Source organism: Geotrypetes seraphini, chromosome 3 (genome assembly GCF_902459505.1).
Source record: "Geotrypetes seraphini chromosome 3, aGeoSer1.1, whole genome shotgun sequence".
In the NCBI taxonomy this organism is placed as follows: Eukaryota; Metazoa; Chordata; class Amphibia; order Gymnophiona; family Dermophiidae; genus Geotrypetes; species Geotrypetes seraphini.
Genome location: NC_047086.1, coordinates 87,531,566 through 87,546,913, shown reverse-complemented (window position 1 = coordinate 87,546,913; position 15,348 = coordinate 87,531,566). Strand labels below are relative to the sequence as shown.

General features: G+C 42.8%; 1 protein-coding gene across 5 annotated transcripts in view; it reads left to right on the top strand.

The window, feature by feature from the left end:
* Positions 1 to 15,348, top strand: part of MBOAT2 (membrane bound O-acyltransferase domain containing 2) — a 216,274-nt gene that overhangs the window by 92,693 nt on the left and 108,233 nt on the right. For all 5 annotated transcript variants that reach the window (XM_033936895.1, XM_033936897.1, XM_033936896.1 and 2 more), the window contains one exon: positions 3,015 to 3,110. In XM_033936895.1, the coding sequence (XP_033792786.1) occupies positions 3,015 to 3,110 (96 nt within the window). The remainder of the gene's footprint in view (positions 1 to 3,014; positions 3,111 to 15,348) is intronic.

Sequence of the window (15,348 nt, the reverse complement as noted above, 5' to 3'; positions counted from 1 at the left end):
CCGCCTACCCTTCTCTCTCTCTCTCTCTCTCATCCCGCCTACCCTTCTCTCTCTCTCTCACATCCCGCCTACCCTTCTTTCTGTCTCTCACATCCCGCCTACCCTTCTCTCTCTATCTCTCTCTCTGTCTCTCACATCCCGCCTACCCTTCTCTCTCTATCTCTCTCTCTGTCTCTCACATCCCGCCTACCCTTCTCTCTCTATCTCTCTCTCTCTCTCTCACATCCCCCCTGCCCTTCTCCTCTCTCTCTCTCTCTCACATCCCGCCTGCCCTTCTCCTCTCTCTCTCTCTCACATCCCGCCTGCCCTTCTCCTCTCTCTCTCTCTCACATCCCGCCTGCCCTTCTCCTCTCTCTCTCTCTCACATCCCGCCTGCCCTTCTCCTCTCTCTCTCTCTCACATCCCGCCTGCCCTTCTCCTCTCTCTCTCTCTCACATCCCGCCTGCCCTTCTCCTCTCTCTCTCTCTCACATCCCGCCTGCCCTTCTCCTCTCTCTCTCTCACATCCCGTCTGCCCTTCTCTCTCTCTCTCTCACATCCCGCCTGCCCTTCTCCTCTCTCACATCCCGTCTGCCCTTCTCCCTCCTCTCTCTCTCTCTCTTGTGCTCTCTCACATCTCGCCTGCCCTTCTCCCCTCTCTCTCTCTCTCTCTCACATCTCACCTGCCCTTCTCCCCTCTCTCTCTCTCTATCTCTCACATCTCGCCTGCCTTTCTTCTCGCTCTAGCATCCCGCCTGCCCTTCTTTTCTCTCTCTCTCCCATATCCCGCCTACCCTTCTCCCCTCTCTCACATCCCGCCTGCCCTCCCCTTTCTCTCTCTCGCTCTCTCCTCACCCCAGTCCAGCAGCACATTTCCCCTCTCCCCTACCCTCCTGCTTCCAGGCCTAGCAGAACCTCTGTTTATTATAACTTGCCTGCACAGCCACCAATGTTGGCGCAGGGATTCCCTCTGGCAGCCTCGGGGCATTGTTAGGCCAGGCCCACCTCCAAGGAAGTTGCATAATTGTAGGCAGGCCCAGCCTGGAAGACACCCTGAGGCTGTCGCAGGGAATCACTGTATTAATGCTGGTGGCTGTGCAGGCAAGTTTTAATAAAGAGAGCGTCGGGGTAGGGAAGATAAAACTGTGATAGTTGTGGGGGGGAAGAGAGATTCTGGCACTGTATACTCCCTGGGGTACTGCCATGCTGAAAAAATACACTAGCATGAGAAAGTATAAGTATTCAGTGTCAAATGCTAGAGTGGGGGGAAGGTGTGAGTCTGAAATGGAGAGATTGAAATAAGTATGGCCTAGATTCACTAAACCTTCCGATCCTGTAACGATGATCGCAAAACCAGTTTTATTTGTGTGTCGCGCACAGTTTTACTGGTTTTGCAATCGTACCCTGACCCAATTCACTAAACTGCTGCCTGATCAATCTCCTATCCGATCCGATCCAACCCATGCAAAATAGCCAAGCGATTGATTCACTAACAATTGCTTGGCTATTTTGAATCTGGTTTTACTATCCTAAAACCTGACTGCTGCAGACCTGTTGGTAACTATTACCGAGAGGTCTGCTGGTTTTTTGACAGGTTTGCCTGTCTCTTTTATTAATTTTTTTGCCATGACACAGATATTTTGCGTGTTACACACACAAAATATCTTCCCCATTAAGAAAAAATGAATAAAAGACAGGCAAACCTGTCAAAAAAACACCCCCGCGCGCTCTCCCTCCCCACAAATGGCAGGAGGGATGACTCCCCCCAAACCTAAACCACGATTTAAAAAATGGCAGGAGGGATGTCGACTCTCTCCTGCCATCGGCCTTCCTTCCCCCCCAATAAACATGGACCCCCCACTCCCTGTCCCCATACCTCTAAAGTTGGGAGCAGGAGAGGTGCTCAGTCCCTCCTGCTCCTTAGGCCTCCAGCGCAGTGGCAGTCTTCGGGAGCAGGAGGAATCGCAAAGTCCTCCTGCTCCTCCTCCGCCGCAATGCCGGCCTTAGGCCCCACGGCCGGTGAAAAAAACCGCACTATGGTTTTGTAAAAGGGGGGGGGGGGGTGAGATAAATCATTAAAGTCTACTTCAATGTAGAACAAAAAGAGAAACTGAGAAAAAAAAATTGCCACTTAAATTGATGACTTATCAGACACAATCATGACTATTTCTATTAACCCTTTATAAAAACCAACCTATTTACAAATTAGTTTCTCATTAAATCTCTAAACTTTAAGTTTCCATAATAGAAAACTTTCTAAGTGCATAGGATCAAAGAAAGCATAAGATTTGTCTTCAGAAGTCACCAGACACTTAGGGCTCCTTTTACGAAGGTGCGCTATAGTGCATGCTAGCTGAAAATCTACTGCCTGCTGAAAAGGAGGCGGTAGCGGCTAGCGTGTGCGGCAATTTAGCGAGTGCTATTGTGCGCATTAAGGCCCTAGCATGGCTTTGTAAAGGGAGCCCTTAGAGCTTAATGATTTAATACCAGTGGGATATTTCTTCTAAATTTTGTTGATGACCAGACACAGAAATTTTTAGGAAAAATGAGATATCCGCAGTCAAGACCTTAGGTCTTAGCTGCAGGAAAGCCTTCTGCTTTTCTTGACTACTTATTACCACTATACAACTCTGCAACATTTAGGAGCACTAAAAATATGTAAGTATCTTGCTGTATACGTAAATTCTTCCAAGATGATAAATAAAATTGATACGACTTGATCATGCCTTGCATTAGAAGGTGTCCTAGAAATACAAATGATTTATTACGTATGTCTATATCTCTCTAAGATCTGTTTATATCATATGATTTAAATTGAAAATAATAAGTATTGTTTGGAACTTATTTTAGTCTGTTTTGATTGTGTGTGTGCTAGAACCATATGTATTTAGCATAATGTTTGCAGTGTTCTTATGTTTTCCCTGGTTTAGCACCAAAAGAGACCAGATCTGTGTGGGAAAACATGCTACTTGATAGATTTTTTTTGTCTCCTTAAAATGCATCATAATTAACAAGGATTTCTATTTTCCCTTTCAGATACTGTTTTATTTTTGCCTTGGGATACCTCACTTTGTGCCAAATAACCAGAGTTTATATCTTTGATTATGGGCAATATTCAGCGGATTTTTCAGGGTAAGACTACCATCTGTTACCTGGTCTGCTGTTTTATTATGTAAGCACTATAATAATCTTTGTGTAAAATTATACATTTACTTTTTTAAAATAAACATAAAACTTCATATTAATATATTTTATTGAGGATTACAGAGATGGATCCTGCCTAATTAGAAATTTCTGAAGTAATTTCATTTAGGCCTCCTTTTATTAAACCGCGATAGCAGTTTTTAGTGCTAGAAGCCATGCTGAATGCTACTTGCTGCTCCTGATGCTCTAGGAACTCCCAGTGCAAAAAACTGCTAGCACAGTTTAGTAAAAGGGGGTCTTAATTATGTTACTGCAGTACTTTAGAAGTTCTGGTAGAGACCCATTTAAAAATAAGCAATGACACTTTATTAAATTTGGAATTATTAATTGGGAAGAATACATATTTTGTAAATAGGTCTCTGCGAGAACCTTTAATGTAAATATAAAATATAACTAGTTGATGAGGATCCTCAAGCTCTGTCAGCTGAAGACTTCCTCCAAAGGTGGCCAAAAACCCCTTTTATCAAGCTTGGCAGGCAACAGCAACCTCCCTAAGCCACAGATGCTAATGCTTCAGTAGCTCAAGGACTGCTGTGGTTAGTAGAAGGAAATTCTGGTCACTTTTTGGAGGAGGTCCTTAGTTGGCGGTACTTGGGGATCCCTACCAGCTACAGCAAGAGTCAGGGCCAGTGTTGGACATGCTGATGCCTAGGGTAGAAAACAAACAATGGCCCCCCTGATCCCATTTCCTTCAAGCTCCCTACCTGACATTACTATCACACAGACAAACCCTCATCAAATACAGAATAAGGGGTCACAAATTAGAAACTCCCCGCTCAAATTTTTAACTAGTAAGGAAACTTTTCAGCAAGTACTTCAGTACTGAAAAATAAAAATATAAATGCATTTCCTAAAGAGTTAGAAGGGGCAGTGATGTCATCCCATAATTCACACATTCCAGCTGCGGGAGTTTAGTGGCTTATACAATCCTCTTATATAAGATTTTTTTCCTTTTGAATATACCGTATTTTTCATTCCATAAGACGCACCTGACCATAAGACGCACCCTAGATTTAGAGGAGGAAAACAAGAAAAAAAACATTCTGAACCAAATTCTCCCTGCCAGGCATTGTACCCAACCCCACACTCCTTGCCAGGCTCTGCATCCTGTCCCCCTTCCCTACCAAGCTTTGTCCCCTGTCCCCCCTCTGGTTGTCAAGTGGTAGGCCGGGCAGGGCACAGGGCAGGCAAGCCTAGTGACAGGTAGGCAGGGCCCTCCATCCCCGGCAGGAAGGCAGGACCCCCCCGGTAGAGCCCCACCCCCCGAGGCAGGCAGACAGGGCCCTCCCCCCGCCAAACCTTATTTTAGTTCGTTCGGCGGTCCTGTCCTTTTATGGTTTTATGGTTTGTAAACATCAAAGAGTGGGAGTATGCTAAATTGATTTCTCCTGCATGCCTCAAAATAGAGCAAACACACTCCTTTGGTTGAGAACAGAGCAGTTAGTCCTAAATCAGTAAGACACCTCTGGAAAGTCATATTCGTTACTTATAATCCTGTGAACATGGAGATAAAAGCCCCCGTTGGGAGTGAACAGCCTAGCCCAGCCGATGTCTCTGGAAAGATTCGCCACCCCTACTCCTGGATGACGGCTGTGTACAAAAAGCCCTGGCTCCCTCTTTAAGCTGCGCTCACCTCATCCTCCAGCTCGTTCCTGAAACACAGGCAGGCCACCCAATTATTGAAGCCTTCCTGGTTGTAAGTCCGAGTCTGGTTCGGCTTAAACTTCATAATAGAGGTGCCGCGCCTCCTCTAAGTCTTAGGCTACCGGTGCTGCCCTTGCCTGGCGCCATGCCCCCCACTACCACCACCTCTTCTTCCTTCTCACGGGCCGAGCGAGAAAGCCGTGAGGGCTGGCGTGAGCCCAATGTCGGCTGCAGAAACCTCTCCCTGCGTGCTGCCTGCGTGCTGGTACGAACGCCAAGTGGAGGCAGATGGAGGGGGGAGGGGTCACGGGTCACAAGCGATGGGAATTGGGCTGGGTGCATTTCACCATGGGCTCTGCTGGCTGCCGGTCAGTACTGTTCCTCAGGGAATCCGAGAGGGCTCCTTCCCCCACTTCAACGACTGGAGCTGTGCGTTTTAAGCCGCTCTGATGCTGGGGGGGGGGGGGGGAGGGTATTCGCTCCATAAGACGCACCCTTCTTTTTGGGGGGAAAAAGTGTGTCTTATGGAGCGAAAAATACGGTAATTCAATATCTTTGGCTTTCTATATTGTGGACTAAAGCAAGATGATTATTTTGTGTTCGATTATGTCATTATTTCCTTGTAATTTTTTTTCTGGTTTCTTTATTTTGTTGCTTGGATGTATAAGATATAATTCATAAATAAAAAAAAACTCCCCTGGGAGAATGGTATAGAAAACTGAATGAATGAATAAATAAATTAGATCTAATCTAATCTTTGTGTGTCGCGACTTGAGGATAGGAAGAGGTTTAGGGTGGGAGGGAGGTGTAGAAGGGGGACAGGAAACATAAAACTTAGGCAAATTAAGTAAAGGTCAGGTGCTTATGATGATCCTAGAAGAGTTAGTTGTTGAAGAATGAAGTTTTCAGTTTCTTTCAGAATAGGGTATGGTTGGTTTCCGTTCTTATAGTCACTGCGATGTCATTCCAGATTTTGATTCTGAGATTTTTTGTCGAGGGAAGGTTCAATTGGATCCTGTTGAAAATTCTGCATGAGTTGGACCATGCATCAGTTAAGAGTTTGAGTGGGACTGCTGAGTTGCCATAGATAATGTGATGCATGATACTGGCTGTTTTGAATTTTATACGAGCTGTGATGGATAGCCAATGGAGTTGTTTGAGATAGGTTGAGATGGAGTCATATTTTTTCAGACTGAAGATGAGTCTTACTGCAGTGTTTTGGATCAGTTGTATTTTGTGGGTGAGGGTGGCGTTGATTCCCAGGTAGGCGGCGTTGCAGTAATCCAGTAGATCTAGGATGCATCTCTCCAGCCCCTCTTTACTGCCACATCCAACATTTCTCCCTCCTTCATCCCTTCCACTGTCCCATGCAACATCTTTTGCACCTTCCCACCTGTTCCATGCCAAGCTTTTCTCCTTCTATCACCCATCTCTAGCCCCATGTCGCATCTCTCCCTCCCTTCTCTTCAACACCATGTCTAACATTTCTCCCTCTCGAATCTCATGCAGGATTTGTCCCATTGTTTCCTCTCCCCCCATCATATCCAACATTTTTTTCTCCCCCATGCATCTCTACCTTACTCCTCCACATTCATGTCCAACAATTTTTTCTCCCTCTCTATGCCCATCAATTCTCTCTCTTCCTTTCCCCATGTGTACCATCTCTTTCCCTCTCACTCACAAACCCATGTCCAACAGTTCTCCCATTCTATTCCCAACCCACCTGTAGCATCTCTCCATCTCTTTCCCTCCCTCTTTCCTTTCAGCCTATGTCCTAAGTTCATGCCCCCTTTCACTCCCTCCATTCTGTGTCCCAAGTTTGCATACTCCCTCCCTCACTCCATTCTATGTCTCAGGCTTGTGCCCTCCCTCCTTCCTGTGGATTTTTACCTGTCTCCGGGCCTGCTCCAAAAGGTCCACATAGCGCCTGCTCCTTTCTTTTCATAATCCATGTAGCCGCACTTCTTCACGCTGCCCACGGCTGACCCAGAAGCCTTCTCTCTGATGTATTTTCATTTATGTAGCCTTTCCTTACTTGTTGTTAATTTTTCCCATTTCCTCTCTTATTTTTCAGTTTTCCTTTTCCTTTTACCTATTTTATTCTCAGCATTTCTTCTAGTTTTCTCATCCTGTTGTCATCTTGTTTAAAGTTTGTTTTTTTTTTTTCTTTCTTTATCCTACCTATGTTCTTCGATTCTCTTCTTCCTCCCCCTTCTCTCACACATTCCTTGCTCCTCTACTCTCCACTTTCCAAAATTACCTCATTTTTACCTCTTCCTCTCAATTCTTAATTTTCTAGTCTCCACACCTTCTACCCTCTTCTTTTCTTTTATCTCTCCACTTCTACTCCTTTTCACTCATGCCTTCTCCCCATCTTTCTCTGTTCTTCTCTTCTGTTTCTCCCTTCACCTTTCTTCTTCCCCTTTAACTGTCAATCTTCTATTCACCTACTTTCATTTCTTTTTTTCCTTCCTCTTTCTCCTCCTATCTTCCAACTTTTACCTCCCCCCTCCCCAACCACCACTCTTGTCTTTCCATCTTTCCCTCTAATCATTCTTATCCTTCTATCCCTTTTGGCACAGTTCCTTAATTATGGCTTACTCTCATCCATGGTTCAATTCTCCCTATTACTCCCCCCTTTCTACCTTCTCACATTTTTTTGTAGATATCTGCTTTCTTCCCTCTTTTCTCCTTCCTCAGAATATGCCTGTCTATCTTCTTCCTCGAATATTTATTTACTGTGCCTTTCGTCCTCCCTGCCCCAGCATCCATCCCTCTATTTTTCTATCTCCAGCTTTCCCTTCATGTTCATTTACTTCTCTCACCCTAGAGTCTCTCATTATCAATTTCCAACCCTACTCCTACTCCAAACATCTCTGAGGATCAGTCCCCAGCCCCCACATCACCCTCTTCTCCTACCTGCTCCCAGTATTGGCCTCATTTTCACTCCCCTTTCATCTCCAGCATCAGTCCTTTCTCCCATCCCAATATCCAGCATTTTCTAACATCTGCCCCTTCTCCCTTGCCCATCATCTATACCAGCCTCCTCTTTCACACATATTTCTAGCATTTGACCCCCCCCATCCTAACATTTTACAGCATCTGCTTTCTTCTTCTAACTACTAACCCCTACCTAAGCATTTTACAGCATCTGCTTCCATTTTTGTTCAGCAATGGGAGCAGGACCTTGCTTTGTTCAGACTGGAGCCTATATGGTCTACTCCTGGTACACCTATTCAGTAGTGCTGCAGTTCTTCAGCTGCTGCCATGTCAACCACCAAAAAGTAACCCTTTCAGTGGTGTAGGGTGGGAATCCTTTTCTTCAAAACTACATGCAGTTATAAGTAGCTGCCTTTGTATTCTATCCTCCTCCTCCCTATAGCTGACTATGTTATTTCTGTGATATGCCTGTACCCTGTTAAACAAGAAGCAGCCACATAATTGCACCATGGAGGTTGATTTTTATTTTTTTTATTTTCCATGAAAAACAATAGACTGATTAAGCCTGAATAAGTTTGCTGTCCCAGAGACAGGGTATTCCAGTCATCCCTAGAGTCTAGACCAAGAATAGAGTTCTGGATTCTCCAGCATTGGCCTGAAAAACAAATTTATAATAAGTCGGTTCAATATACAGTACTCACAGTAATTGGTGTAATATTTTGAGATTAATAAAACAGTACAAAGTGCTGTAAATGGAACTGTTTTTTTTTTTCCACACTCTGGTTTACCTTAATTTGGGGATGTTGCAGAGGCAACATTCAAAGCCCTTGGGATGAGTGATGGGGAGAGTTAAGGACATTAGATGTTAATTCAAGCAGTGACCACAGTGGGTTAGATTGAAGTCAATGAATGCAGATTTCTAGAAGGTACCCTATGGTCTGATAATACTACTTATGAAACACTATTTCCTAAGCAGTATATACTAAAAATGTAAGGGAGATGAAGACCAGAAAGACACAGGAAGCGGCCTAGATTACATATTATGTAAATAAGGCAAAGTTAAGAAATGCAAATTGGAATTAATGGATTTTCACAGTTTTTAAATAATGTTTTGTATATCAATGGTAAGATAGAAATAAACAACATGCGGACAACTTCAGGCATTATTGAAAAGTGAGACTAGGATACAACTTGAACTCCAATATATTCACTTATTTTTATGGGAAATATTATTGTTGTAGATAGAAACAGAGAAACATGATGGCAGATAAAGGCTAAATCTAAATGGCCCATCTAGTCTGCCCATCCATAGCATCCACTATTTCCTCTTCTCTTTAAGAGATCCCACATGCCTATCCCATGCTTTTTTGAATTCAGACCAGTCTTTATCTCCACCACCTATACTGGGAGACTATTCCACGCATCTATCACCCTTTCTGTAAATAAGTATTTCCTTAGATTACTCCTGAGTCTATAGCCTCTTAACTTCATCCTATACCCTCTCCTTCTGGAATCTTCCTTCATTTGAAAAAGACTTGTTTCCTGTACATTAATGCCACAGAGATATTTAAACATTTCTATCATATTCCCTCTCTCCTGATTTTCTTCTACAGTACTCATATTAAGGTCTTAAGGTCTCTAAGTCTGTAACTATACAATTTATGACAAAGGCCACTAACTAATTTTGTAGCAGCTCTCTGGACGGACGACATCCTCTTTATTTATTTAAAATATTTATTAACCACCTAAAACCTAGGCAGCTTACAAAAAATGCATGCATAATCAAATAAATAAAACAAACATTTAAAATAATCTTCCCCTTACTCCCTTACATTTTCAATATCAGACAGAGCCTTCTCTAAGGGGAGAACAAACTTCAATTCAATGAAATGCCTGAACAAAAATATGCATTCTCAGCAGTTTTCTAAACCTCAGAACAATAGCATATGATCTTAACTTCCCTGGCAGAGCATTCCACATTGCTGGCCCTGCCAGTGAAAAGGCAGATTTAACTATCTCAGCATAATGAACCTCATCCCGCTTCTCCTCATCTAATATCTTTTTTTCAGATTGCAGCATAAGTCTTGGCTGATGCTTGCATAAAATTTCTTTAAAATATCTCAGCAATTAAAGTTAGGAGTTAGAAAAGTTTACACCATTTGTCAATGGATCGTAGCTTAATTATTTACTAATCTATTGATCCTGATTATTATTTTTTTCTTCTTGTAAATGTGAAATTTCAGGTAATTTCTTTCCAAATATGTGCTAGAGGGAAATTGAAATCATTGTTGATAAAATAACTTTTTATATGAATTTATTGTTCAAAATTCCATTCTTTATTGTATAAGAATCGTTAGAAAAACATAATAAAAATATGTATATATCTCAGCAATTTGCCCTGATGTACCAATTTCAAGACCTTATATTTCATACAAAATTGGACAGGGAGCCAATGCAGCTTCTTTAGCATAGGTGAGATATGATTAAAACTCAAACCTCTCATTAACATGTGCAGCAGAGTTCTTTATTTTCTGTAACGCCCTAACCTGTACCTGTGTCATCCCCAAATATAGAGCATTGCAATAATCCTATTTGGATAATACTATACTCTATAATAAGCACTGAAAATCCCATCTAGTAAGTACAGCCCTCACTTGGCATAACATTCTGAGAGCAAAAAATTATTTCTATACAACCTTTGCCACTTGTACACTCATGGTCAATTTTGCATCCAATATAACCCCCAGCAGGGTGATTTCTTTCTTTAACTGGGATAACATGATTAACTTTTTCCCTACTCATCCAGATATCACTTCCTTAGTCACTGACCAAAGGGAGGTGCCTGAGGGCTCTCTGAGAGTGGCCCAAGCTATGTCTTGTCCCTGTTCTATGGCTCCAGACTTCCAAAAGCTGTTTGTTCAGCCGAAGGTGGACTGCACAGTGACACAAGTGACTAAAACGCACCTCTTTTCCTAGTGAATGTGGAGTGATGCTAAAGGATGCATAGGACCAGAAGGTGGATGTGATCCTTATGACAATTTGAAGCGCAGGCTTTGGGTATCAAAGTTGCAGCAGCTGCTTCCTTCATGGCATGGCCTGCCATACCAGATTGCAGATTAGTCCCTCGGAGCTTGGGGACTTCTGTCCCCACATGTTTAAAGAGTCCTGAGTAAGGTTTTGTTGTATTCTATTTCTGTCCACCGAATGCTCTGGAGCAGACAATGGGTGGGTGACTCAGCCTCTAAGGCCACTCTCAGGAAATTACCCTTCAAGGGGCAGATACTGTTTGGCAAAGGGCTAGATGACCTCATGGCCAGTGTGGTGGATCGCCATCCCAAATCCCTCCTAGATAGTAGGAGCCATCAATCTGCTATGGGCAGCAGAGGCAATTTTCATGCCTCTAGGAGATTTCACCAATTTTCCTCTGGTTACCCTTCTCAGAGGCCCTTTCAGGGATCCACTCCAAACAGGCTCAGCCTCCAAGAAGTAACAATGATGCTAGGATGATAGCTGCCTTCCAATATAGGAGCAGCGACCATCAGCATTCTGGGAGGAATGGAACATCTGATGTCTAGATTCTGGACATTATCCAAGAGGGGCACAGGTTCGAGTTTTCTATGCTCCCTCCGGATCTGTTAAGAACATAGGAATTGCTGCCGCTGGGTCAAACCAGTGGTCCATTGTGTAAAGCAATCCGCTCATGCGGCAGCCCCTAGGTCAAAGACTGGTATGGTTCATAGGGAATTAAATATTATTCTATAAATTTGGGAGAATTGGTTAACAGTGTTTTAAAAGTTAGTAATGCCTTTGCCATGTGCTCAGTATCAAAATGCCTAGTTACAGTAAAGATAACAGAATATTAGCTGATACATGGAAAAAATTGCATTATGTAAGTAATTTAACAACTATTCCAATTCACAAATCTACAAATCAATCTATATGGTTGAACTCCAAGATTCAAATTGGCGGAGAAAGGCTCGCCTGGAAGCATTGGATGATAGCAGGAATACGTTTATTAGAAGATGTTATCTCTAATGGTAAAATGCTTGAATTTTCACAGTTGCAACATAAATATGGCCTTAATAAATCAGAAAGTTTTAGATGGTTGCAACTGAAGCATGCCATTCAGGCGGGGTTCCCTGACTGGAAAAACCTTAATAATCAATATAGTATGGAATTCTTATGCTTTCAGGTGGACTTCTTGGGTCACCAGGCTGCCCAGTGGTATAAATTACTAACTGGATTTATTAAAAATAAACCAAACACTGGTCTAAACTAAACCTTATACCGCATCATCTCCATGGATGTTGTGGAGCTCGGCACGGTTTACAAGAACTTAAAATATAGAAAGAGAAGTCTCAGTGGCCACAAATTTGGACTTGGAGGATGAGATGTACAGTGTCGGCATCTATGAGACAAACTTGGTTTTTTCTGTTACATAGAGCATTATGGACCCCTGTTCGATTACAAAAATTGGATAGCTCTAAGTCTAATAGATGTTGGCACTGTAATCTTGAAGCAGGAACTTTGGACCATTTATTATTCTATTGTCCATTTATTATGAATTTTTGGAAATCAATTTGGGAGCAAATTAAATGTTTATTAGACAACCCAGTGGCGTTATCATATGATACTGTGATGTTTGGTATGGCAATGAGAGCAAAAAGTCAGATTTCTACAAATAATAACAAATTATTACTTATAATGACTGGGGTTGCCATTCAACAAATTATGTATAATTGGAAAAATTTGAGTAGGTTAAATTATAACTTCTGGTGGAATTCCTTATGTCATGTTTATAAAATGGAGAGATTTATTGCAATACAGCGGGAATGTTTCAGGAAATTTCAAGATGTGTGGGAGCCATTAACAAAGTATTGTACTGATTAGAAGACATTGTTTCCCTTAAATTTACAAGTTCAATTGTGAGGGAGGAGGGAGGGGGGGTAATTTTATTATTACATTTTGTACAAGGTATTTGATTATATGATAGGGAAGGGTAGGAGAAAAGAGCATACTATTTGTACCATTGATGATTATTAAGTGATATATTTGTTATTAATTTGTTTGGATTTATTGTCACACTTATTGTAAGTTTGAAAATGAATAAAGAATAAAAAAAAAAGTAATGCGATTTTATATGAAATCCTCTGATGGGTAACCAATGGGCTTTACGTAATAGAGGGGTCACATGGTCAAATTTCTTAGCTTTTGATAGAGTTTTATGGCAGTGTTTTGGATAATCTGAAGTTGTCTCATTTCCTTCTGAGTGATTCTTGTAAATAGACTATTACAATAATCTATTTTTTCCATTACAAGAGAATGGACCAGAAAATTCAAAGATTTCAGCTCTAAAAATTTGAAGATAGAAGGGATCATCTTAAGTTTAAAGAAGCAGGATTTAACTATGGTACTAATATGCTCGTGAAAAGTTAGTTTATTGTCGAATACAACCCCTAGGATTTTTATTGAAAAGACATCATCTAGAGCAGGGGTGCCCACACTTTTTGGGCTTGGGAGCTTCTTTTAAAATGATCAAGTCAAAATGATCTACCAACAATAAAAAAAAACAAAACACAAAGCATACTGTACGCTGAGAAAATGTTAATTATCATTCCTATTCCGGGGATTTTCAAAGAGGTCAAAGCAGATGACTCTATGCATTGTCACCTCAGTAACAACTATACAAAAATAGACAAACACCCCCCCTCTCCCTTTTTACTAAACCATGATAGCAGTTTTTAGCGCAGGGAGCTGCGCTGAATGCTCAGTGCTGCTCTCGACGCTCATAGGCTCCCTGCGCTAAAAACCGCTATTGCGGTTTAGTAAAAGGGGACCATAGTGCAAAGTATAGACAGCAGATATAAATTCAGACACATTTTGATCACTAAATTGAAAATAAAATCATTTTTCCTACCTTTGTTGTCTGGTGATTTCATGAGTCTCTGGTTGCACTTTGAATCCAATCTTTCTTCCCTTCTTTCAGCCTGTATGCTTCCTCTCCTCCAGACCTCATTCCCTCCTCCAATTTTTTCTTCCTCTCTTCCTGCCTCCCTTTGTTTTTTTCTCTCTTCATGCCCCCTTTCTTTCTGTTTCCCTTCTTTCCTTCTGTCTCCCTGCCTGCCCCCTTGCTTTCTTTCTCCCTGCCCTCCCCCAAGCTGCCGCCGCCATTGGATAACAGGCCCCAAAGCCGCCACGGCCCCAAGCTCTCCCTGCTTCCCTGTATCGGGCCGACCAGCATTCCTCTCCCCGACGTCAATTCTGCTGTCGGAGAGGAAGTTCTGGCCCAGCCAGGCAGCGATTGGCTGGCCTATACTGTGCTTGGGTTCCAACTGCCGAAATCTCTGTTAATACTTACTCTAGTCCATCTACACCCTCCCAGCCCATCCTCCACCAAACGGCCATATATAGACACAGACCATGCAAGTCTGCCCAGTACTGGCCTTAGTTCAATATTTAATATTATTTTCTGATTCAGATCCTTTGTGTTCATCCCACGCTTCTTTGAACTCAGTCACAGTTTTACTCTCCACCACCTCTCTCGGGAGCGCATTCCAGGCATCCACTACCCTCTCCGTAAAGTAGAATTTCCTAACATTGCCCCTGAATACCACCCCTCAACCTCAAATTATGTCCTCTGGTTTTACCATTTTCCTTTCTCTGGAAAAGATTTTGTTCTACATTAATACCCTTCAAGTATTTGAACGTCTGAATCATATCTCCCCTGTCTCTCCTTTCCTCTAGGGCAGTGTTTTTCAACCTTTTTTGGGCAAAGGCACACTTGTTTAATGAAAAAAAATCACGAGGCACACCACCATTAGAAAATGTTAAAAAATTTAACTCTGTGCCTATATTGACTATATATAAAGTAATTCTCTTGAATAGGAATCAAATACAAAGAAAGTATTTTATAATGCTGCCACCGCCAACAACACCGTTGGCGGCGGTGACACTCAAGTGGCTAAAGAGCCACAGTTTGCCAGCCTAGAGACAACACTGGAGGGTGGCCAGCTGTGCACCCCTTGGGACGTAAACCCGGGGTGGGGCACACCGCCCCCCCCCCCCTGGTATGCCACTATCTGTACCTCACTCCCTCCCTATGACCAAAAATTCTCCTTTCTTCTTTTCCCCGTGTACACAACCATCTCTTTCCCTCCCTTCCTCTCTCCAAAGTCCATGCCTTCTGTGTCCAAACACTCATTCCCTCCCTTCCTCTCTCCCAAGTCCATTTCATCTGAGTCCAAAAACGCATTCCCTCCCCCACCTCAGCATCTCTTTCCCTCCCTTCCTCTCTCCCAAGTCCATTTCTTCTGGGTCCAAAAACGCATTCCCTCCCCCACCTCAGCATCTCTTTCCCTCCCTTCCTCTCTCCCAAGTCCATGCCTTCTGTGTCCAAAAACCCATTCCCTCCCCCACCTCAGCATCTCTTTCCCTCCCTTCCTCTCTCCCAAGTCCATGCCTTCTGTGTCCAAAAACCCATTCCCTCCCCCACCTCAGCATCTCTTTCCCTCCCTTCCTCTCTCCCAAGTCCATGCCTTCTGTTTCCAAAAACCCATTCCCTCCCCCACCTCAGCATCTCTTT